The 26757-nt window shown below is 36.8% G+C and overlaps 1 protein-coding gene across 1 annotated transcript in view; it reads right to left on the bottom strand.

Annotated features, from left to right (window-relative positions):
* The window catches only part of SNTG2 (syntrophin gamma 2), a 183846-nt gene that overhangs the window by 46731 nt on the left and 110358 nt on the right, over nt 1-26757 (bottom strand). The window contains exons 10-12 of the mRNA XM_075089724.1: nt 21911-22040; nt 13692-13730; nt 857-973 (exon numbers count right to left, since the gene is read on the bottom strand). Of these exons, the coding sequence (XP_074945825.1) occupies nt 857-973; nt 13692-13730; nt 21911-22040 (286 nt within the window). The remainder of the gene's footprint in view (nt 1-856; nt 974-13691; nt 13731-21910; nt 22041-26757) is intronic.

Genomic DNA, 26757 nt, shown 5'->3' on the forward strand with positions numbered 1-26757 from the left:
AAGGTACTGCAGACGGTGCACAGGTAAAGGGTCAGATTTTCTTTGGATCAGCTGAAGAAACCGGGGGACTGACCACCTTCTGAGCAGAACTGTAAGGAAACTGTATAATTAAAATTGCATTCTAATTCCACATTTGACTCTCTTTTATTTGTTTAAAGCAAAGGCTCTCTGGAGACAGAAAAAGGATAAAACAATACCTTGTGGTAAGTATGGGATGCTTTTTAAGAGTTTAAAATTCTACAGCTCGTTACAGTTTCATTCTTTTAAACTAATTTTATTAGGGTTTTTTAAGAGAAATATTAGATAAGTCATCTGTTGTGAAATAGAATTCTTGTTACTAGCTATGTAAATTATCAAAGCAAGATTATGTTATTTGTTCAAACTGTACAATTAGCATTGGATTCTCTTAACAGTTCAATCCCTTGTCTGTGTATTACTATTAGTACTATCTACTCATTACTACTATCTACTAATAGTACTGACAGTATATTTCATGATGTATCGTCTTTAGGAGAACAAAGTAACTATCAACTCATTACATCTACAAAATACTTTAGAATAAATAAGGTGAGGAATATCAGGCCTAACAACCAGAGAAAAATCTGAACTTAACTTTAAAACGTAAAATGCTTACTCCCTATTAGGAGTTCTTTGAACTATCCAGGTATGGTAAGATTTCCAGAGGACCCTGAAAGAGGTTAAATATCTAAAGCTTATTGAAACTCAGTGGCATCTGTGGCTTTAGCTTCTTTTGAAGTATCAGTGGACAACTTCACTTGGTAAGGAAGAACAAACCCATACATAACAAAGAGGTTTCCATGTACAACGAAACTGTCAAAAAATATTATTTTTTTACCGGTGGAGTGCTGAAAATGTAGAAGGATGAACCCTTCAGTGCCAGAAACTTGAATTTGTAAAGCTGAGATGAATCAGTTACTTCAAGTCTCTCATTTACCCATCCCATATGTATGACCTGTAAAAGAAAATAATTGAAAATTAAAGCTCTATATTTCAGCAGAACTAAGATATATCTGAATAGGTCAAGTCTTTCCACAAGGAAGAGTGATCATATTAGAATAAGAGGGATCATCCCCTTCTTCATATTTGTCTTCCCACCACTACTATACTCTTGAAGCGTTCGATATCATGTCAGTGTGTCAGAATCCTTAAGAGGCTTAAACTTACAGTACAGGTTGAATCTTGCCTGAAATAAACACCATGGTAAAAGCCACCTTAGATATGTCTCAGCAGACTCTCACTTAAGCCAGCAGAAAACCTAGGTGTTACTGAAATAGTTCAGCCAGCACTTTACAAAAAACATTATCTGTAGCACAGTCAAGTCTTGGACATACTGAAATTTCTGTTACATGTACCTCTAAAGAAATACATCTAAACAAATCACTAGATTTATCTGAAAAAAAGCAGCTTTCTGTATGCTTATGTTTGCCACTATTAGCAAAGTGTCTGTCACTATGATTGTCTTTCAGAGTTAATATACTTTTTTTAATATACACTTTATCTCATAACAACAATTTATGTTCTCGTAGAATTAAATGTCAAATTCAGTTGTTACACAACTTTGCTCTAACAGAATTACAATACATGTCTTTATATTTCAGATAAATTAATTTTAAGAAAAAATAAATTTAAGAAGACTGCATGCTTCCTTTTTGAGGTAAATGCAAATTTATAAAGGAATAATGCCATAGTGTGGTAGCAGAATATCATGAATGTCGTCACCCACCAAAAATAACAAACATAAACATTTTAGGCTTCATTTTGCATATCTTAAGAGGAACATATTGCCCTTGAAACAGGTCCTCAAATCTGGAGTGATCCACCAATCTGAATTTGCACCTGTTGCTGATAAGCTTGCTCATTTTCAATTAAGGCTACACTTATGGAAAATATTGAGTTACACAGCGGCAGAAATGTCATAGCACTTGTGAATATCTGAGACCACAGAGGTTTGCTGGAAGTCAGTGGAAACAGCCTGAAGAAGGCATTAATTAATTTGCATGAAAACTTCAGCATTTGTCCTACGGATAGGTTTGGAAAGAACATGATGATCTCAGGAACACTTTTCTACTGAAAGCCCCATGTACGTACTTGTAGTTATTACCAACAGAGCACAAAGGTGGAAAGAATGTACAGGGAGCAGCTATCCGTATTCATGCATGCTCATACTCCTATATCATGAAAATCACACATTGTTTTATAATTTTGTTATTTAATGTATCGATTATGTCTCTTATCAATCAACTTATTCAGAATTAAATAATAAATCAATATGTTGAACCAGACAATCCTTCTCTATACTCTTTTACCAAGCTCTAGCATTAACAGTTTAAGGAGATCTAAGAAATGCCACAATAAATACAGTAGCTTTTCCCATTCTCACTTTGCCATTGTGTACATTTAATAACTCTCACCAAATCATTGTTTCTGTAGTAGTCAGCAAGGATTTAGAAACAGGATGTTCAGACACTTCGTTACTTTAACAAAATATAGTGCAGTATTGTTAATAATCTACTACAAACTGTATTATATATTGCATTTATCAGTGTGGCAACAGAATATCAAATAATACAGACAAAAAGAATAACGACCAAAACACAGGGCACAAACAATATTATATTTTTTACATTAATAAAGTCATGTTGCTGGCTTGCAAATGGAAACCATTTATTAACCTGTAACAGTATTAAAATCTTTACTAAAATGTAATTTACTGGTTTAATTGATAAATCAATAAGCAAAGGATATGGCTCTCCATTATGTTCTTCGTTCATCACCATTACCATCACCATTTATTCTTACAGCAGCACTCACCATATAATTTTGGAATTATCCACAATGTCAAATGGCAAAACTGAGTTACAGATAAAGTCTGCAACTTGCCAGGTCATTCATCAAACATCATATATTAAAGCAAACATGACACATTCTGAGAAATGTAGCTATATATCTTGTTGCAAACCAAAGATGTTAATTCAGTATATTAAAAGAAGGAAAATGTGAAGTTCTTAGTTGAAACTCAGGCCAGGATGATATCAGAAGACTGGAGTTCTGCTTGTCAAGATTGCGTTTTCACTTCAAAATACATGTGATTTCCTGTGATTGACAGGAAAAAGTTAATTTATCTAGTTGACATAAACCACAGGTTGGCCTGTAAACACTGGGCCTAAGTATAAACAGTAGTGCAAAGACAACCGTACTTTCTTTGAATAAAATTCTAAATTTAGAAAAAGGGCACTGAATTTCACTAACTGAAGTAAAATGAGATTTTTTTAAAACGAAATGTGCTTTATGTCAAAGTTTTCCGTCTTGAAATGGTCATAATTTCCTTTAGTTGTTTTATGGAATTTGTGTGAAGGCCCTGTCACTGTTGTATTCTTGTCTGCGGCTGCAAGTTGTGACAGGAGTGCCAAATGTTACAGCCTCAATTTAATGTAGCACTTAATCTCCTGGATAATCCTCTTGAGTATGTATTTAGCTACAAACACAAGACTGCATTTTCTAATTAGCTGCAGATATATTATTTTGGTATGTGTTCTAAGTGTTTTACTGAAATTGAACTGTAGTATTATTATTTTTATTGCAGTCACACAATACTGTGACCAGCCTGCCTGCGGTAGATCAGAATGAAGATACTTGGTTTGAAGTACACCCTTCTTGACAAGACAGATTTTTGTAATTATTAACAGCTATAAGTTCAATGTTAAGCTGTTCTGTATGCTGAAATCTCTTTCAACCTCAGACAAAAAAAAGAATGATACAAAAACACATTCACTGGACTAGATTTTAGGACACACTGAATTATTACAACATTGTAATATCACTGTTGATCTATGTGGATCTTGATAAGGTCACCTATTTATTCCATTTCATCAAAGTCTACACAAAACTAAACAGCAATAATTCAGTTACATTTTGAATACATTGCACTGAATATTCCCCTGCTTGATTGAAATGACTAACAAAAACTCCAATTCCAGGAAAAAAGAAATTAAATCAGAAAAAAAACTAATAATAGATCATAAAAGCAAAGAGAAAGTCTTAGAACCCTTAAAAATATAAAAAGACCATTTTGGATTCTAAATTTGATTATAATTCCCAAGAGATATCAGAAACTGATTAAAAGTTTTTCAATTTTTCATTTTCTTTAAAAACATTACTTAGCTTTGCATTGTCAACATGATTTGTGGAACAAGGAAACAATTGTATACCTCACAGTAGAAATAAGAAAAAATTGGCTGCTGATTTCTATCGTACAAAAGAAAATAAAAACTTATCTGGAAAAACTAGCTAGTAGATCATAGTTCAATGTCATTAAAAAATAAAAAAAAGTAAAAACCCTTCCAAAAGTCTTTTAAATCCCAAGATCATGGTTTGTGTGTTAGCACCATAAAATACTTACCTAAGTATTAAAGGTGTTAATAAAGAAAATGTTGCAGCATTTCCTGAACTTTCTAAAAGACACCTATAAAATGAATGCCTACATCAACTTGTTCCATTTTTTTAAATGAAGATGTGAAAAAATTCAACACGTAGCACATTTATAGGCCAACTTAAAATTTGGAGAAGAGTATCTCTGCAGAATACTGACTGGTCTCAGTACATATATACATTTAGGAAGAGAAATATAGTACAGTTAGAAGACACACAAGCTTTTTGTTGTTTGTTCTAGAATTTTTGTATATTTAGGAGAAAAGCAAGGGTTGAGTTGATTTAAATACAGATTGCTTCACCAGATATGAAAGACAGAATGAGATCCTTTCTTGGGGAAGAAGCAATAATCAGATTAGGTAGCTGAAGAAGGATTGCTACTGGAAGATAGGTGATGAGCTCAGTGGGTTAAAAGCTGCATTACTGTCATTTGCATTGGTTGGGGATAACAGGGTGGCAAGCTAAAAAGTACTAACGTATATAAAAGACAAAGATGAAAAAACAAAGCAAAAGAAATCAATTTAGTATGACCAAAAATAAAGAAACAGGAGAAATATGAAATCAAAATGAAAAGAACAAAAGGAAGGACAGTATGCAAATATATAAAGGGGAAAAATCAATAAAAAATATTTGGGAGGAAAAACTGTAAGCAAAAGAGGATTCCAAATGTATACTTCCCTCTAAAGACAGAAAGGCCTTAAAAAAGTAAAGAAGGAAAATAGAACTTCCTTTATCAGAATCAGTGTTTGATTGTATTGAAAAAAATAATAAAATTATGCATCTTTTTATAGAGATATTAAAAAGTCTAATATATTTTTTACTTTCCACACATCTTTCTTATTGAGTGGTTGATTTAACAGTCATTTAGACCACAAAAATGGAAAAAGAATAATTATTCAGGTAAACAAAAGTCTGTACAGAACAAAAGCAACCAAGTGTTGGTACTCAATAACAAGCTGTTTGTGGTTCGTAAGTAGGCTACTAAGATTTTAACTGGGTCTCAGAACGTGGATGGGAATATTAGTTCTGGGATAAAAAGTGTTCTGTCATTTTGACTGAAACCTGCCATTTGAAGTTTTAAGGAGTGCTTATAAGGCATAACACTACAAACTGTCTCATTCTCAGCATTGCTTTCACCACTTTATTCCCATACTGCATAATCAGTTTGATACTGCTATTTGAAACTGTGTGGAAAATGACCCATACATCTGGAAAATTACCCATACATCACCGATGTATTAAGTTACTAACATGTTCTAATACACTTTCCAAAAGTTCCTGTAGGAACAAAATGAGCGATGGCACTCATTATGAGGAGATAAAACAAGTCACTAACAAAATGTAATCCAATCATAGCAGATAAATGAAAGTTCTTATTTGCACTTATTGTTTTCCTAGATCAATAAAGCATCTAGATACTGCAATGATTGGAAACTTAACATGTGTTACACTTAATAAAACGATCAGTACATTTTGCATATAGTACTTTTAGTTAAATAGTTTTGAAAAATAAATGATGCAAAACACTCCAGAGGTAAATGAAGGAAGAAAAGCAAGTAGTTCTCTGATGTATGACGTGTCAGAACAGATGAGTACACTTATTTAATTAAAATGGGATGAGAATCTACAACAGATGCCAGCCTGGCCTGCAAGTTAAGAACCAGTGTTGTACCACGAAGCACAATGGAACAATACAAAATTAAGAAAGCAAAGAGAAGTACATCTTGAGATAGCTTAAGTAATTTTTTGTTGGTCTTTTCCAAAGCAAGGTAGACTGTTTTTTTTGAAAAGTAGATACTGGGGGGGAAAAGGCAGTCCTTTCACATACATAGTGACTATAAAAAAAATTTTTTTAAAAAAAATTTAGAATGCTAGAAGTTTTGATGCATTACATTAATGGTTTCCATTGTACATCAATTGCATTCAGTTATGTCCAAATGGCTACTATTCAATACATAATGATTTAGAGATGAAACTACAGAGGAACTCAAGTGTTTCATGTGCTTCAGCTCAAGTATGAAATTTATAAGTCCAAGCTGAGCACAGTTTGAATGTTACTACATGTCTGTACTAACCTGAAGGGAACTATGACGACAGGTATTCATCTGAATTTGCGTATCCGCACAGTAATTGGCTTTGCAAAATTTACAATTCCTTTTGGGTAGTGACAATTGTTTCTCCTCTTTCTTTGCTTGTTTTAAAAAGGAGGCTAGGAAAATTGGGGCTGATATCACTCACTTTTTCTCATTATAGCCTTTTTGTTCAAGTTAGGATCCAAACCATAAAACTCACTCTTGAAGACAGGTACCAGTTAGTTGCCCTACTGGTTATGGATTCTTATATTATACTAAATCAGTAGCACTATTTGTGCAGCAGGAACTAAGCAAACTAAATAAAAAGCGGAAAACTCAGGTGTTTCACAATTTTTTTGTCTTATATGTCTACTTTATTTTTTAGTAATATTATAACAACAATAAAATACACCTAACAAGCTATTATCCTCCTCACCAAATAAAGACTCAAATTGTTTCATCTGCCGTTTGGGAAAATGAAAACATTTCAAACATTTCAAACTATACAGCTATAGCTGTTGCAAGACAGTCCTCAAAGAAGAAAACTCAGTCTGAAAATTCACTCTCAGTTTCCTTCTACATGTTATTCCCCAACTGATAAAATGGTAATTCTTCTCAAAAATGTGTTAACAGAATTTTAATTGGAGAATAATCCTGAAGAAGGTCTGATATCATAGTAGTAATTTACTGTGCTGGTTTTGGCTGGGATAGAGTTAATTTTCTTCACTGTAGCTGGTAAAGTGCTGATGGCACACTGATGCTTTAGTTGCTGTTAAGCAGTGGCTCGGTGTCGCTCAGTAGCACCTGTAGCAGTCAGGGACCTTTCCAGCTTCCCGCGCTCTGCCGCGTGGGCGGGGGCTGGGAGGGGCGGGGCCACGGCCAAGACAGCTGACCCCGACCGGCCAATGGGATGTTCACCCCACACCATGTGACACCATGACCAGTACAGCTTGGTTGCAGCTTGGGGACTGGTGATGTCGGGACTGTGGGCGGCTGCGTTACGGGCTGTTTGTGTTGGTTATTCATTCCCCCCCACCCGTGGGTTTTGCACCTCTCTCATTGTTTTCCTTTTCACTGCTTTATTATTGTTGTTATTATTCTTTTATTTTTATTATTAAACTGTTCTTATCTCAACCCACGGGCGTTACCCTTCTGATTCTCTCCCCTGTCCTGCCAGTGGGGGAGTGAGCGAGCGGCTGTGTGGGGCTGAGCTGCCGGCTAAACCACAACAGCCAGTGAAATAACAGTTCTGTGACATTGAATGGAAAAGCAATGGGTTCTAAAAGCTGTGAAAAGCAGATGCTTGTGCAGAAAATTTTATACTCTAAAATCTTTCTCACAGTCCACAAGGCAGAAATATACAAAGAAAAGGAGAATAAAGAAGAGTTGTTCATTTTTTGTTTTTTAATATTCTAACAGCTAAGGGAACTCAGGAAGACAGTTTAATCAGTGACCATGATTTTTCACCAAAGACAGAATTCCTTCTGCCACTCACTGCCAGAGACACCATAGACCCAGCTGAACGCTGGAAGATGTGGCCAACATATTAGGGTCAGAAATAAAGCTTAAATATACTTTCATACATTTTACCTTAAATAGGAATAGGTTTGCTTTGTCTGACACATTCTATAGTTTCTAGAATCCAATATTTTTAAGTGTTACAACTTCAAAGAGTAAGCTAACATAAACTATTTCATTAACACAGAAAAATGGAACATACAAATACCATGAACATACTGTGAATATATTTGTGTTATACATAGTGGGATTTCATGGAATATGTTCAGAAATGCAACCACAGTTTTGAGAATTCTATTATGCATAGATTTGTTTTGTTGAGTTTGGCAAATCTCTTGACTTTTTTTTTCAGTTTGCGTATCTTTAAAATCAGTATAGTAGTGATACTTATTTACCGCACAGAGGCACTACATATTAGCTAACTTGAGTAGGGGTTAAAAAGTTTAAGTGCTTTAACGTGGTACTTATTCCATTAGAGTAAGTTTTTTCAGTGGAAGACCTGAGGTCCCAGAAAAAAATCTCTGAAGCAGACCAAAAGAATTCCATTAGGAATTCGTAACTGACCTCCCATAAAAAATAAAGTTAAATCAATTACCAAGGAAGTTATTATATAAAGTTATTATGTCAAAAGATAATCCAAAAGGGCTGCTGACTTACAGACAGTGGTGGTGGTAGCACAGATTAAGGCTGAAATTACCAAATAGCAAGTAAAAATCAAAAAAAGCAAGGGCCAATGGAGAAGGACTAAAATGTGGGTGGGTTCCTTGTTTGGGAGGGGGAAAAATTGCGGTAAAAAGGAATATAAGGTAAACCATATGAACAGGGCTTTTAGAGGTCTCTGTTGATCAGCTCTGAACCTGATTACCACACGCTGATGTAATAATAAACCGTAATAATAAATCATAACAATAAACTTGTTTTTCTTATGATCTCTATCTGAATGGCTTCTGCAGTCATGAGCATCTCAGATGCCCCCCCTGAGTGCTAGCAAGGCAATGAAGGATGGACCAAACTTTCCTAAAATAATTTACATCGCCAGATACTTTTCAAGTATTTTCTAGGAACAACCTCTCCAGTTGTTTCCACAGCCTCTCACATATACTTGGTTATTCTTGCCTATGTGCTGTATCCTAATTGGCTTCCACCCTGTTTTTCAGACTCTTTCTTCAATATGTCAAGATCATTCTTATGTTTAACACTCTGTTTTAAAGCTTCTTGTCTGCAAAACTAGTAGGCTTAGTTTTGCTAATGCACCATAAGGCAAGTATTCAAAGTAACTGGCTCAAGAACAGACCTTTTCAGGACTTCTACACAGTATGTCTGTTTTGAAAGTGAAACATTTATACCTATTATTAGATTATCTAACAAAGTCTGTACAACAAAATCCATATAATACTTGTTTAAAATATTGTAATGTCAAGAAATGTCATAAACCTTACTGGAATCAAGATACATTGCAGCAACTGCCTGTCACCCCTCCACAAGATGTGTTATACTATCACAGGAGGAAATTAGATTGGTTGTCACTATTTATTCTTGACAAATCCTTCAGTGTGGTCATTCATTTGTTATCTTGCAGCTGCATACAAATATTTAGTTTATTTATTTCAAATTTCTCAAGATTGAAGTTAAATTGAATAGTCTCTAATTCTCCAACTGTTTTCTTTTTCAGCCATGATGTTTGCCCTTTCCTAATCTTTTGGTATGTCACCTGGCAGACACAAATTCCCTGAAATATCTTGATAATAGCTCTGAGATTACTTTGACCAGTTTTTCAAGTATCACCAGGCATTAAAAGCATACATACCACTGAAACTTCCCTTTGTATTGTAATCTGAGATTTTACTGGTTTTGGCTAGTATTATTTGCAATAAACATCTTTTGCAGTTGACGTTTTTAGTGAAGGCTGACCTCTGATATACTGAGTAGAAGACAAATATTTTCCTTCGTTTTCTTGCTGTTAATGCACATAGAGGGTAATTTTTTGTTACCCATCTATCCCTTGCTGGTTGATCTGTGTCCTTGCCTTCCTGGTACTATCACATGCTATGCTTTTACAATCATTGTCTCTAGATTTCGTTTTCTGTATGGTTTCCTCTGGAGGTCAAAGAAGAGGTCACTGCAAAAAATGAGAACAAACAAGGGAAAAGACATCCTAGGAAGTAGTGAAAACTTGTTTTACAGCATCACAAGAACAAATACATAGTCTTAATTAAACCTGATCAATACTTTCCTATTTCTACTGAGGAGAAACTGTATTGTTTTAGTGGATGACAGGAAATTATCACAGTCTTAAAAACATAAAAAACCACACAGCTAACAAAATAAAAACCTTGCAAGTAGATTTTCTGTACGGAGAGAGAACTGCCTAATTTATTGTTTCATAAGAAATATAGAGCAATCCAGCAGTGCGTATCTTTTTGAAAACTGAGTCCCAAATCTGACTGCCTACTGATAACACAGAATCAAGTGCTTTCAAGTCTCTAGAGCACTGTAATAAATTATATCAAGCAGAATCAAAAGTTATAACATTTGGAGAATGGTGGCTGTAAACATCCTCCACACTCAATAAAATAATGTACAAATGGGCTCAATCCCCCTCTCTGCTTGTGGAGCACCAATATGCTCTAGAAGTATCCAGTGCATAGATGCTGTGTGCTTCATCATCTACACAGGTTATATACACATTTAGAGCCAGAGCTTCAGCAGTGGTACTTAGTTAATACCTTTCAAATTTGTGTAATCCCTGTGTATTTGTTAAAACCTTGTAGTCCTTGACATATACTAACTAGCATAATGTGCCCTGGGATAACTGGAACTCTCCAAACAATTCCCAAGGACAGTCTGAGATTTAAGTATTGGTGGGAATCATTTCCAATCAGCAGTTTAAATGCAGACACACTACTTTGGTGGGAGAAGCGAATTTAAAAGTGCGGAAGTAGCCAGACCGTGCCAATTAGCTTCAAGACCTGGTACTGTTTATGTTAACAGTACAAGTATATTCATAATAACTACAACTACTACTACCTTTCCTACTACCTCTTTCTAACTTTGGATTATAGACACAGGGCAAAGTCCAAACTCTTTGACATCTTCAATTGGCAAAGAGACCCATAAATACAGCTGGTTATACCTAGGAATCAATATCTTAGTCCTTTCACTTTCCAGTTTGCTTAGTTGTATGCCCATGGAATTCATAATTTTCTGGAGATTCAGTTTCCAGTGAAACCTGTCAGGGGCTATATGAAAGACAAGGAAGAAAGCCAGGTTTAGAAAAAGTAATTTTTTACATTCTTGACCCTGAATCCCAGTTTGTTAATGACCTATGAAAAACAGAAGCTGAGTGAAATCTGTCCTGATCCAACCTCATCCGTTTATGAAACATTAAGTTGGACTCTAAAGGCAATGAAGAAAACTCACTGCAGGCAACACAATAATGAAATTCTAAGGACCTATTTAATCCTTCAGGCATGTCCATACTCAAAAGCAAAGATGAATTTGCAGCTATCGCCAATTTTACTTCAAGGCAGCTCTTCAAGTGACCTTCAGTTTCTTAAGCTTATCCTTTCTCAAAATTTTAAATCAATTGCATTAACACGAGCTATTCAGCTTTGTACAAACATTAGGTAACTGACATTAATAGGCTCCATTAATCTACGGCAGATCAAGTCCGCTTCTGTTTTTAGTGTTCACTGCAAAGCTTCATTTTATTCCCCTGTAAGATATATATATGTGTGGGTGTGTGAAAGATTCACATTTTGGTTGCTTTTTAAGCAAATTTTCATAGGACATTTTAAAGTCTGAATTTTTCACAATTTTTATGTTTGCTAGTTTTATTTAATAGATCCACCCAAATTTATTATAAACTTTATTTTTTCTCACTTTTTGGCAGAGAACAATCCAATGTTTGTAGCTGTCAGTCCCACCTTAAATTTTCAGCTCCTGAAATTAAGGTCCTAATGGTATCTTCCCTTCTTTCTGTAATTAGAATGGAAAAAGTGGGATAGATTTGTACTGCCTAACTTTAGGTACCTACTTTAGATGATACGCTAAAAGGATACTCTTCTTAGGACCTCAGTACAGTCAAGACAGAAAAAGAGGCTCCTATAAAGGATAATTTAAAGCATTGATATCAAGTTCCACATTTGAACAACTCTATGGAAAAGAATACTTTTCTGCACTGGCTATCTCGGCAGTTTATGGAGACTAGTCCGTTTATTTAGGAAACCAAATTAGGTTGTTAGTGACAGGTTGTATGACTGTTCCCAATATTTTTTTAAAATTGAGTAAGAGTATGCCTTCCTTTTTTCAACGAAACCCATTATGTGTGCCCAAACTGATATGAATAAACTTTAAATAGTTGGTGGAGTACTTGTAGAAGAGTGTTGATCCAACAAAAGATATCCAAATTCAACACCTTTTCCCTGGCATTCATAATCACCTGTTTTTAATCTCATTTAATTAATAATTTAAAGCCATGGCAGAAAGAATAATTAAATGCTCCCTTCTTGTACAGAATAGGTATTTATTTTGAGTTTTGGGGTAGCTTGATTATCTACTATACATAGAATTAAACTCTGTAGTGGTTTTTGAGGAGTATTTTTTTTTCCAAGTACTGACCCAAATATAAGAAAACAGTTTCCTGTGTAAGAAAACGTCAATGGTTAAATATTTTTTAATAACTTCTAGAAGAGTCTATCAATGTCCAAGTACATTTTACAAATAAGATGATGAAATGGTGACACATGGAGGAATATACAAGCTGTCAAACTAGTATTTGTTTGATCCTGATATGAAGAAATTTTTCACTCAGTCTTTGACTTCTGTAATAAAATTCCATAATAAATCTCTGCAGTAGAACAGTATAAAAGACACCTTGCCTAATTTTCACTTTTATAATCTACAGACCCAGCATTTTTGGAAACAGCAGGGATTGGGCTTTTTGTTCCTGAGTAATTATTCAATGCCAGATTGATGCAATGAAAGGACATGTAACTGAAACTCATTAATTTTATAATACAAGCTTCAAAGTACTTCCCAGAATTACAGAATTATCCTGGAAAATGCTACTTTTATATTTTACAAAATTAATTAAAACATTCCTTGCAATGCTACAAGAAGTAAGAATACTACCCAATGCAGTAAATTCATCTGGGTCTTCAGGACATTTGGCTACTTGGAGCAGAAGAAATCATCAGGCTCCTGAGCTCCAAAAGTCCCAGACAAACAGTCATGGCAAATGTAGCCTACAAAGCATGACACATGCAAAACAGATTGGTACACTCCTTGGTTATCTGTGCACCATATGTGATATAAATACAGAGTTAACTTGTTAGACTCACTGCTGCGATATTGCATGCATACATTCACTATGCTTTCCAAGACCTGGCTGTGAGTTCCGTTGTCCCCTTCTCATTTATTTAATGGCTCCATCTAATCCACTTTTTAGTTCTACAGTAGAGGATTCCACTCATTACTGTGGATTAGTAAGAATCTGCTGTATTAAGTAGGTATTTCAGAACTTCAAACCATAGAAGACTTGGTTTTAGAATTTTAAAACTGACTAAATCTGTGTATGTAAGCTCTACAAATTTTGCAACTTAACACAATTACAAGAATTTAAAAAATTGGATAATATAATGAAAGTCATACCTGGTCTGAGGGAGAACAGCATTTATTTGCCATTTTCATCTATGAAAGAGAGATGGAAGAATACACTGAGTTATTAATATGCTGAAGAGTTTCTGTGATGCAATTAGCATTGCCTTAGTTATTGAATACTTTATTAATGCTTCCAAATTATATTTATAAGAAATTAAATCATTCAGTGCATAACTACTAGATTTTTACTATTACACTAAATTTACAAAACCAAGGACTCAAAAGATAGGAATCCTTTTATCAGATTTCATTAAATCCTTCATAAATATTTGCATTTGTGAATTTAACTTTGCCAATCTGAGTGAAAATATAATACTGTACTGTAGACATCTCACTTAGGTCTCAGTTAAACAATTGCTTAAGCAGATCTATAAATGAGGCATATGATTAAGTACTTGTGAAATGAAGGCCACAGAGTGTAAGACATGTTTAAAGATGAAGGGAATATCATTTAGGCTTTCCTTTGAGTTTGCTCTTCAGGATAAAGTTACATATCTTTCTTTTTCCTCTCTGTTCAGATAATGAAGAGTTTTGTTGATTTTGGCTTTTCTTTGGCATTCATAGTTTACACAGACGAGTGGTGGGCAAACCCTGACAGATATTGCCTTCTCTGAAGTGAAACACTTCTTTAAAATGCAATATTAGTAAGTATAGTAATGATATAGAATCTAGACAGAAAAGATTAAATGACTGGAAAGACAGACTCCCCTATGTGCAAGGATATAAGCTGCAAACTGCCCTATAGCTGATGACTACTTCCAAAGGATTGTGTTGTCAAAAAGCCTGTTTTATAACAAATGAAAGACTTGTGGTAGAAGACCAAAAGCTATAGCTAAGCACAAGGAAAACTACAATTGCCACAGGAAAAGAGCAGAAGAAATCCAGGGCTATCACTTGTATCCTGGTCATACCAGATTTGTAAGATCAAATCTGTGGATAACCTTTGGAAACAGAGCATGTCTGCAGCCATGTAGCTCAGTAGATATGGTGGTGTCATTGCCTGTTGTGGTGGCTTGACTCTGGCCAGCAGCAGAGCACCCACACAGCCACTCACTCCCTTCCCCCTTCCAGCAGGAAGGGTGAGAGACTAGGAAGAGCAAAAGAAAGAAAACTTGTGCGTCAACATAAAGAGAGCTTAATAAGTGAAGGAAACCGGAAAAAACCCAAGTGATATAAAGGCAGTCACCAACTGCCTCCCACAAGCAGACTGATGCCCAACTAGTCTCAAGCAACAGCCACCTTGGAAGACAAACCCCCACCTTCTTTGTCTGCCATGACACTTCGACTGCTGAGCGCAATGTCATATGGTATGGAATATCTTTTTGGATGATTTGGGTCAGCTGTTCCAGCTATGTCCCTTCCCAGTTCCTTTACCATCCCTCACTGTGTGAGGTGTGGTGTGTCAGAGTGAGAAAGAGTTAGTGTCTTGATGCTGTGCAAGCACTGATCAGCAATAGCAAAAACACGGGTGCGTTATTAACACTGTTTTAGCCACAAATACAAACCACAGCACCATAAGGCTGCTATGAAGAAAGTTACCTCCATCCCAGCCAGACCCAGGACACCTGTAAGAGGCCAGATGGCTTTGGGTTATGCTAATGACACAGGCCTCAGGATGTGTCAGGGTTTGTTTGGACTTATCTTGGACTGCCTGCAGCTGTATTACAGCTTGTTTAGCCATAACCTAAACATCCAGTGGCCCTGAGACTGTTGCCTACATAGTTTTAGCAAAGTACAGCTGTGTGATGTAATGATACATAAATATATACAAAAGCTACAGGTAATAAAGTGAATTATCTATGACTGTACACAAAATGTCCCTAGGACAAAATGTAGTGCGGAGGAGTACAGGATGACAGCAGGAGCCTTGACTGTACAGACACAGGGTGATACCAAGGCTCAGGGCTGTAGAAGCTCACTAGGCAGTCCTAACCCATCGTGGGCCATCAGGGCTCTTTTCTGCCCCATATGATGTTTTTCAGCCTGTTTGAATTGAATTGTGTGGTCAAATAGTGCAGGTGTGCTGGAGGGTGTGAGTGACTGAGGCTCTGGGGATGAGGTGGCCAGAGCTCCTGTGAGCCTGGGGCATCCACCAGGCCTGTCTGTGACCTTGGGTAGAGCGCCAGGAGAGCCTGACAGCCTCTTGGAGGGGCCCTGCCATGCTCCCTTTCACCTCCCTGCTACCCCAGAGGAGGAATGGGGACCACCACAACAGAGGTGGGTCACAGCCTGCAGGTGCAGGCACCTGGCCCATATCAGATGAAGACCGATGGTGAATATGGAGCTGACATGCAGCTGCCAAATGGAGGTGGGGGCCCCCAGCAAGATTCCTCACAGCTCTGGAGCACAGCTCTGCCTACAGCAGCCTGACCCCAGGCTGCATGGCTGCACCATACCAGAGGTGGCCTGTAGAACCCTGGGAGGTGGAAGAGGTGGCGGAGCTTCTTGGTGCTCTCCGGGCCCTGACAATAACAAACCAATGAGAACTCAAGGACCCCACTCTGTAACTTGGATAAACTAAAATGGTGACATGCCCAATGTTGCAGGAGGAAGTGGACCTCACCAGTCTGATTTAGTAATGGGCTTAACCCTAAGCAGTTGTGCAGGACATAATGAAAAGGCACCTGGAATACTTTGTCAGTAGGAATGCCATCATACCCTGCTCATATTCAGCTCCAACCTTTCTCCAGTGCTTCAGAGACCAATACACATCAAAAGTAACTCTACAGTAGCCATGTTATACATAAAGAAAATATTATTTCCTTACAGGTGGCCAAAGACATGCTGAATAATAAGATTACTATAGCATAAAACAGTGCAAATAAACAGGGCTAGAAGGGATCCTGCCTCCTTTCACCCTCATTTTTGGTTCAGTCAAACTACTTAAGCTCCCTATATGTTAGGAAGAAATTTTGTTATCCCACTTTTTATTTTATGGTATTCAGATGTGCCTGGAAACGTGTGTGAGACCGGCCACGCAGTTTTTCTGCAGAGTGAGGCTAGAGTATTTGAAGAACATCCTCATAAACATTGGTAAGGGCAATAGGGAGGAATGCTTTGGACTCCACAGCTATTCACTGCACAGCCTTAGCTCATTCCCCATGCAAAGCAGGGACAGCTGCAGCCCTGACATAACTGTGGGGAAAGGAAAGATCTCCTTCTGCATCACATTATGTCCCTATGTCATGGGGCTGAGGAAAAAGTATGCACTCTCCACTTCACTTGGCATCACATATCCTCTACATGCCTCCACAGCTGGTGCAGAGAGACAGGAACACAAATGGGATATGCTACACCTTGCAGGCAGCGCACAAGCTATCAGCACTGCCGTACAGTGCTCCAGGAGCTGGAGACAGCAGAAGAACTAAAACCAAGAACCTGGATCTGCAAAGACTGCAGGCAACTTGGAAAGGGAACTATCAAGCAATTGTAACTCTTATACCATGTTCTAAATGAATACACATGGGAACAGAATGGGGATTAAGTGATTCAGAACCATATAACTATATCTAAATATCTCCCAGGCTGGGGTTTATCTCACTTAACTTTTGCAAGCCAAAAAAAGGAAAGAGTTATACATCTAATATACCTATATTCTCTTTCCACACAGCAGAGAGAGAGAGAAGGATCTTGACAGGCACATTTTTTTTTTTACTGGCTGGAAGAGGATCCTATGGAACTGCTTCTTGCTTGGCTAAATTTAGGTGATGTGATCCCTACCATTACTGACTTGCGTTTACAACCTCAATGATTTGAACTGTGGTACTTCCAAATGGAAGTTTTTGAGTTTAAAAACAACAACAACAAAAAAGAAGCAGCAAAGAAATATTATCATGTGTTTTCACCCTGGGAATAGCCTTGTTTGTATAATCATTGAGGCAGTCAAATTTGTATACTGCCTCCTACACACAAGGATTTTTTTTTCATCTACATGTATCCCACATTCTGCTGTGTAAAGAAAATAAGACCTTCTCAATCCTCTTTCTTTTTTTGTATGCATTTTCAAAGCTCATATATCATAAATGTTTCCCTATTCAAACAGAAATTTCACTCCACTGCGACATGGAGTATCACTTAGGTATATGTGTACATGAGGGTGTAAAAGAAAAGGTTTACACACTATGGCATACACGATTAAAAAAGCTGTCAAAGGCATAAATACGATCCGGATAAACAATCCTGTTTTGAAGCCAAATTTTACGCTTCTACCATCCTCCAATGAAACTACTGGGATGATTTATAAAAATCATAAATAATGTTTGAAGTGGAACAACTGCATCTTAACTCGTTCTCCTATCTGCTTATAACTACTCATTTATTTGTGATTTTTTTTTTAAATAACACCATTAGAACCTTGAGAAAATTATAAATATAAGAAACAAGTCTCTATAATGTAAATGAACTGCCAGCATTACCTTTAGGTGTTTCTACTGATTATGACTACATTAATGTTTAGTGTTATGTTTCAAAGAAAACAATTAAGATCCATGAGAAAAGCTGCACATATTTAACAGCTCGTTACCGGAACGGTGCAAAACAGAGAGAGAAAGATAAATTATTCCAAAGAACGCTCTCCTAAAAAGCCATCTCCAGCACAGCATTGCCACTTCAGCCTACATAGAACCCTCTAGCTAAACTAATTAAGAACAGGAGCAGTGAGAGGCACATGCAGATCAACTTGTTTCCTGTGCTTCTTGTTTCATCGTGGCAGCTTCACTCCCAGTTTCTGTTCCCTTTCTCCTCTCAGTTTCTTGAGCTGTACCTCCTTCTCTGAGAAAAGAGGCGTATGAAGAAATAAATGTGAGGTGCTGATTCACCTCTCTTTTCTTCTGCCAAAGGTAAATGTGAAGAGCTCTGAGAACATTAAGATTGGAGATTGAATCACAAAGGAAGATGATAGGGAAGTTTCACACTGGTAGAAAAGTATGTAAAAAACAAGAGTATGAACAGAATGATGAATAATTTGGAGCAAGGGTCCTTAGGAAAATAAGTAATCCATACTGCTTGTAGTTACTAGGAGATTTTCCAAGCTAAGCATACAAGGCGTATATCTGTAAGGAGGGCTGAAAAGATATTCTGACATCCTTCTCCATGTTGCAGTACCTCCCCATGCTCCTCTGTCTTAGAAGAACTAACTCTCTCCAGGCTAGTACCAGAATCATTATTTTTCATCTACCATGTAACACCTTCTAGATATGCTAACATCTAGGGGTAGCATCCTTACGCAGTGATGACTTCTCACATCTTCATTACTGAAAGATGACTCCTCCTTTACACTTGATCCCGAGACAGCTTGCCTTCGCATAAAAGTTAGAAGTTTCAGTACTTCAGAAGAGTACTCTGACATTAGCAGAAGTGTCACATTGTGGCAGAGCTATTTTTGTACTGCCCACATTAGGATTGTCTTCTGGCATCAGCAGTAGATCTGACAAAGAGCTGCTAGTTGCTGAGCAAGACTGTATTAGGGTAAAATAGCAAAATAAAGTATACTAGGGTAAAGTGATACATGAAAGATAGGGTGCACTGTAAGGAAAAATCAGTCTGTATCAGGACCTTTTTAAGAACTAAAATTCTAAAAGAAATTATTCAAAATGGTATGCAAACATGTATGACAAAGGATGAATATAAGAGTAGCATGAATAAGCACAGATGAAGGAAGAATGACTAAGGTGCAGAAAGAGTTGCTAAAGTCAAGAAACAAGTATCAGCACCAACAAAATCTCAAAATTTGTGGAAGTGAAAAGTGAACTGTGGAAAGTATTGTTAAATACTTAGTAATAGGTCATGGAAGAATGCTGACATTCTTTATGCCAAGATCAGAAAGAAAGTCCACTGTGACCACGTACCTAGCAATTAATCTATGTAGAGAGATGATGGCACAGGACAGAATAGGAAATTAATAGTTTAAATATTTGGAGAAGTAATTGAACTTAGAGTCAGCAAGGACCGAAGAAATTAACCTGTAAGTAGATAAGGAATTATCTGAAATAATCTCTGAACCGGTAGTGATTATTTTCAGGGACTCCTGGAGAACGAGGGAGACACCCTACAGAAGTGGAGAAACACAGAAACAGGGAAAAGCTGAGGAATTATAGATCCATTCCCTAACGTCAGTTTCAGAAGTATGATAAGAATTCTTTTGTGAAATGATAGTATTAAAGTAATAAAAAGCATTCAAAATGGGTTTTCAAGAAGCCTGATCCAAAGGCCTTGTCCTAAGCACTGTGGATGTAAAACAGTCTGTTTCCTCTGGCTGCCCAGGGGCAGTGAGAGCTTTCCAGCCTTCTTTTGCTGTACCATTCAGTCGCACTCCAGCCTCACAGTCCTGGTCTTAAAAAATGGTTTGCAACAAAAGGGATCCTCACTGACTATTACATCTCCTGTTCTGATGATCAGTAATTAAGCTAATGCTCTGGCCAGACCTCTCCAGTTGTACCACAGGCTGCACACCTGCCAAAACCCATAAAGCATTAAGTCCAAGGAAAAAGTTTACTTGCTTCTCATATAGTCTGTATAGAGTTTACTCTGTATCCCACCAAGAAAACAAAAAAATATAAATTTATCATGGCTGTTGTTTCTTAGACCGTTCCCCGGAACAGCCACTTATATGAACACCAGATAGACTACTTTGTTTACTGAATTCATTATTGTGGTAAATAATGGAGAAGACCAATGCAAATACTCAGTATATAATAAAATATTGCTGCAGACAGGTCACAACACAGTGAAGGTATTATGTCAAGACATATCCTAGTAAACATAATGCTTTTGAAAAATCCAGACTAGAAATCTACAACTAATAAAACCTGCTTGCATTTATAGCCACTTTTTATTGTCTTATTCATCTATATCCTTGAAGTGGCTTTTTTATTCAGTTGATTTCTTTAGAAAGCTAAAGAATTGGGCTCAGTACTGAACTGGAATTGCTCTAAAAATGTTGCTATACACTTCTTTTTGCTATTCACACAGAAGGAATTATGAAATTTCATTAATAATTTACATTGCTTTCTTAGTATCATCAAATAGTAATACCCTGTAAATGATGTAAATCACTAAATAAAGAACAGAGAATATTTATAAAGAATACATCATAAGAAAAAATGTTCAGTTTTGTCAGACATTACTTAAGCACTTAAATATTTAAAAAGGATTAATATAATAAATGAACTGTTATGATCAAATGTGAATCCAAGTAACTTTTGAAGACCAGAAAACTAAATTCAATTTATAATTTGTTTTGACCAAAGATTTATGTTGAAATCCAATACAAATTATACACAATATAATCTGAAGAACTAAGCAACAATTAACCTATAGTATAAGGTATAAATTAAAGACATGCTACTAAATCATAATTTACAAAAGAAGTTATAGTTGAACACATCTGAAAAAAAAAATCTTAAAAACCTGCACAGGCAATTCTTCTAGGGACAGTTGTGCTCTTATGTTTTCTTCATTGATTTACCATTTTCTAAAAGACTGAAATATATTTTCAATATTGTACATTATCAAGTTTCCTATTTAACTTCATGATTCATTCCAGAATCTTCAATAGTTTTCAGCTGTTCTTTCTTGGAATAATAATGTGCTCTCCAAATAATAATGTTCGGTTTCTCCAGGGATTATTTAATACTTCTGCTTGCAACAGCAAATACTGCTTATGAATTTACAGGAATAACTTAAAACAGCATAAGTGCATTTATACTTCTGGGAGAAAGAGGGCAAAATATGACCTTAAATAAATAAACTCCTAGACAACTTAGAGAGGTAAAAATACTGTCTCCCAATAAGCCTCTATAAGTCACACTTCACTAGCTACAGAATTTCCACATGCTTACTTCAAAAATCAACAAATACTAATTTCAAGCACATTTTCATTACAAAAATGTAAAACCAAAATATTTGGTCATATATAAAGTTTTGTGAAATGTCCAGAAAAGATAAATATTTTGCCTTAAGAAGACTTAAAAATAATAAATGCAATCTGATTTTCTACTACTCTTTGTTCTATAACAACACTGTGAGTCTTGAAAACTTCTTGATACTTATGATTGACCAGACAACATCTCCCTGCTCTTTCCTTCCTCCTTTTCCTCCCCATACATGTGTTTTATATATTGTATCTTAAATGTGAATAATTTTCTACCCTTGGAGAATTAGAAATAATTTTACAATAGCATAGACAAGAAAATATGCAGAAAGTAACATACATTTTGAAGTGTCAAATCACTGATGTTAGTTGATATTGCTCTCAGCCAGTCAGCACTCTCCTGGGCTGTATAAAACTGAAGTATCCCAGTACTAACTCCATCGAGTGCCAGCACTTCAAATGCATTAGATCTGCAGTAAGAAGAAATATATCCATAAAGGAAGATAAGTCAATTTTCTGAAACTGCCCAATATTTCTCAGTGTTCAAGGGATTTTTATTTCTTATTGCAAGTTTTGAGTCTTAACTTTACAGATCAAAAGAAAGGCAACAAAAAGGATAATAATGGGCAGTACCAGGAGCAACACATACAATAAGTACTTTCTCTGTACCAGCAGACATATGTGCTGATAATTTACTTCCCTTGAGTATACATACTATGTTCATAATTATTGGACTTCAGGTAGTATATTCTGGAAGTATGCATTAGGTCTTTCTGAACAAGCATAAAAGTTTTTTAAACCAAAATGACCATTTTCTTTATTGCATTTTGGTTTCATTTACTAGAACCATATTAGAGTTGCAAAGAACTGCCTTCCCTAGCTTTGATTTCTTGGATTCCTATACTTTTCTAGATAACTTTCTACCTAATGTTTCCTTTGAGCTCTTTTATGATATAGGAATTTGAAAACTACTTTAGACATTCTTTAAATAATTTTTGAATGCAGGGCCCTTTCTCAAAACAGCATTGACACATGCTCATGTGCAATTGCATTTTATTCATTTTTATGCATCTTTTACACGCTTATAGCAACTTTATTCTGCACATGCCAATGCTTTCCTTACTCTCTGCAGTAAGTTAAGCACGGTGCATGTACCTCTAAAACCCCCCACATGAGGATGTTGGTGGGATATGCTTTTTTTAACTATGAGATTTTTCAATAGGAGCAAAGTTCATTAAGTAGTGGCATGGAAGTACACTGGGCTAAATTTAAAACATGGTGTCGTGGCTTAGCCGGCAGCTCAGCCCCACACAGCCGCTCGCTCACTCCCCCACCGGTAGATGGGGGAGAGAATCAGAAGGGTAACGCTAGTGGGTTGGGATAAGAACAGTTTAATAATTAAAATTAAAAGAAACAACAACAGAAATGCGATGTAAAGGAGAACAACGAGAGGCGCAAAGCCCCGGGGGGGGGTGGGTGGGAAGGTAACGAACTGCCGAAACAAACCGCACGCGCCGCAGCCGCCCACCAACCCGACGCCGCGCCGCTCCCGAGCCGCAACCGCCCCCCCTTCGTATACTGGTCACGGTGTCACGTGGTACGGAATGAACCTGCCATTGGCCAGTCGGGGTCAGCCGCCCCCGCCATGGCCCCGCCCCTCCCAGCCCCCACCCCCGCCACGCGGCAGAGCGCGGGAAGCTGGAAAGGTAGCCACCCCCCACGGTGAGGAGAATTAACCCCTTCTCAGCCAAAACCAGCACAGATGGGACATGCAATAGTTTCAGCAATTAAACTTTAGAAAGCTACACAGATTATTTAAGTGCCCATGAGAGTCAGGAGAAGTAGATTTTAGTCATATACTATTGTGAAAGACAATTATAATTATCTGAATTATTGTGCATATGTTTGTTTTATATATAATATGGAGAATATCACTGCTACCTTCTACATTTACAGATTAGATATTTATATGCTATATTGCTTCCTTTTTGGCACTAACCTAGACGAAAGCAAACTACTGAATCAAGAATACTGCTCTATGAAGTTACTGGGTTTTCCTGGGATTCTCTGATCTAAAGCAAAGTCCTCTGCTGCTTAATTTATGATATATGTCAACATGAGCATTCAAAATGACACATAGAGGTTAATAGGCAGTTATTCACTCACGACTTAGTGAAAAAGTTATTAACCTAACATTTGTCATTTGCAGAGAATTTGATGGTGAATATTAATACTGAACTCTATATACTTGCTAAAAAAGGTCATATAAAATACCCATCACACACAATATTAACAAGACAAAGTATCCTAATAGATATATACACATTAACTGATATGCTTTACTGTTAAAGAGTTATACTTGCTGTTTGCAAAAATAACATTCTTGGTCTGAAGACTTAAACATGTATCGCCTGATTCCCTCGTTTTCCTTTTATGATTGAATTATCATTGGAACTACTAAAGCCTGATGGCAATGGCACAATTCTGTGTCACTTTAATTTCAGTAAATCTGTTTCACCTCTTCAGAAAGAAAAGATCAAAACTAATCCTTTTATTGTCTTCAAGTAAACTGAGTGAAATAATCACCTCTCAATAATACTGTTCCTTTTACCTAAGGCTCTGACAAAGATCCCAACAGGGCAGTAATGGAGTGACTCACAGTACGATCTCTTCAACATCCCGCTGAGGCAGTGAAGATCTGTCATCCCCTGTGCATCGATACACAGTGGCGCATGGAAACAAACTTACTTTGGTGCCGTGAAGAGAAGCCATTCACAATGCCTAACTCAGATATCAAATTCAAATATCAAAGCTAAGATTCTAGAATCTTTACACAGACAGAGAGGACAATCCAGAGCATTTAAGAGAGCCAAGAAATAATATGTGCTCTCCACCGACTCCACAGGGTGCCTAGATACTAACCCAGCTTCTGTAGATGCATAAAGGCACGCAGTGTGAATGCCTTATCCAAATGGCGCACAGTTATTCAAGTGGCTGATGAAAGATCACAGAAGGGAACTCCTCAGCTAACAACTAATGCAACCAACACAGGCAATCAAGATTGAAAAATAACAAGTTTTATTATACAAAATTAACCAATCTCTTAAAATTTGAAACATGGTGCTGGCAATACCGCAGATTACACTAAAACTCCTGTTGTCCTTTACCGTATTAAAATATGGTGATCAGTTATAAAAGACAGTTACCAAGATTCAAACAAATGCATCTAGAGATCTGAACGCTTCACTGACAGGATATTTGCACAGAATCAGTTAGGGTGTGAGGGATCCTGCAAGTCCTCTAGTTCAGCCTCCTCGCTACAGGTTTAAAATAAAAATTTCTTTTCCACAGGAAGACCAAAACTAGACACAGTATTTTAGATGCAGGTATTTCAGATCTGGCCTCAGGAATGCAAAGCAGAGGAGAACAATCGCTTCCCTTGACCTGCTGACTATATTATTATTAATGCAGCCGATGTGTGGTTACCCTTCACCACTGAAAGTGCGTACAGCCGACTCACGCTCAATGTGGTGTCCAACAAGATCCCCAAGCCCTTTCCTGCAGAGTGACACCAGGACATCCTTTCCCAGGAGGTCTGTCTGGTCCAAGGCTCCTGATGTGCCAGAGGTGGTCACACTGCCTGGCACAGGGGACTGGGGCCTTTGCGGCACCACTGTCCCCACTGTGCTGACCCAGGCGGTAAGCTAGTTTTACCAGAAAGCAGTTCAGTTCATTAAATGAAACAGGAGAAGAGCGAGCCAGGGTTTTTGAAAGTTTACAGATGCCAGCCACGAAGTCTGTGCTAGTAACGCAGTGATTTTGCTCTCAACCTTACTCAGCTTTATTATGATTATTTCCTGACTTCAGTTACAATAGTTTCCCTCTACAGATCTTGTAATATATTGTAACATGTATCACACTGTGGTCTGAAAACATAGTGTATATAAGGCTACAAGTAAAAACAAATACCCAAACTAAAAATAACAGCTTACCAAAATGAATGCTGAGGCTTTTGTTTTTAAGTGAAACAATCAGTGGAAACACCAAGACAGCACAGGATTTCAGAGGAAAATAAATTCCAGAGGCTTAAATACCATGCCTTCTCCATATCCTCAAAACACAGAAAAGAAAAAAATAGAGAGGCACAACCAAGCACATATTCCTGTTAGCTGACAAGGATGAGCTTTCCAGTTAATAACAAATAGTAAGTCTGAGAGGTCTCAAGATGCTATGAAGTCATCTCATTGCCACAAAATAAGATGACACGTCTTGGCTTTTTTTTTTTTTCTCTGAGGCTGCAAGCCCATTATAAAACAGTTAGTGGAAATGCCCATCTTTTCTACTCCTGCTGTTACTATACTGACTGTTGCCAGTAGAACCAGAAATGAATCTTTGCTTTTCCTAAATTCTAGAAATTTGGGCTGAATTACCCCCATATTTCTTCTTAATTTCAGATATGTCTCCCAGTCTGTAACTCTGTTTCCTGCAAGCATTTCCACTAAGGAGCATGAGGTACTGTTTTCTATACTCAACTTCTTTCTACCTCACTTTCATGGTGCAATGATGAATGGACCTGCATTCCTGATCTCTTGGGTTTTGTTTACTGCATTAATTTCTTTTAATAAAATAAATACTGTCTTTGTGAGAATGGCAGTCAGAATAACAGATGGGCATTGGTAGACTTAAGTTCTCTGCCTGACATCGACACTTTTAAAAAATATTAATCAATATTAATAAAGCATATTTTGTTGTATGAGCAGTTAGCTAATATAGAGGAGTTAAATTCAAAAGCTTTCCTAAGAGAAAATGTATTTTCAGTGCCAGCTGAAACGGGAAAAGCTGAATTTTTACTTTATTGGAGGCTAAGAATTTTGGTAAAATATATTTTAAGATTTCCAGGATCTGTGGCATGTTAAACCATCTTTCCACTAGACTCATCTCAATGTTTTATTGTATTTCCTTAGTAAAAACCTAGATGCTTGTCTGACAGCAGCTGCTTTCCCTGAAGTTTTCTACCATGTTGATACAAACAGACAGATTTGATCAGCTTTGCATCTTTCCAGGTCCTAAATCAGTCTTCCTTCCTGTCTGTATGATTTTTTGATGTCTGACTTGAGTTTTTATTGCTCTTCTTACAGCATTTTCTAGTGGCTTGTTTACAGTTTATGGCCTTCTTGCTAGAATTTC

The sequence above is a fragment of the Phalacrocorax aristotelis genome, chromosome 3 (genome assembly GCF_949628215.1).
Source record: "Phalacrocorax aristotelis chromosome 3, bGulAri2.1, whole genome shotgun sequence".
Classification (NCBI taxonomy): Eukaryota; Metazoa; Chordata; class Aves; order Suliformes; family Phalacrocoracidae; genus Phalacrocorax; species Phalacrocorax aristotelis.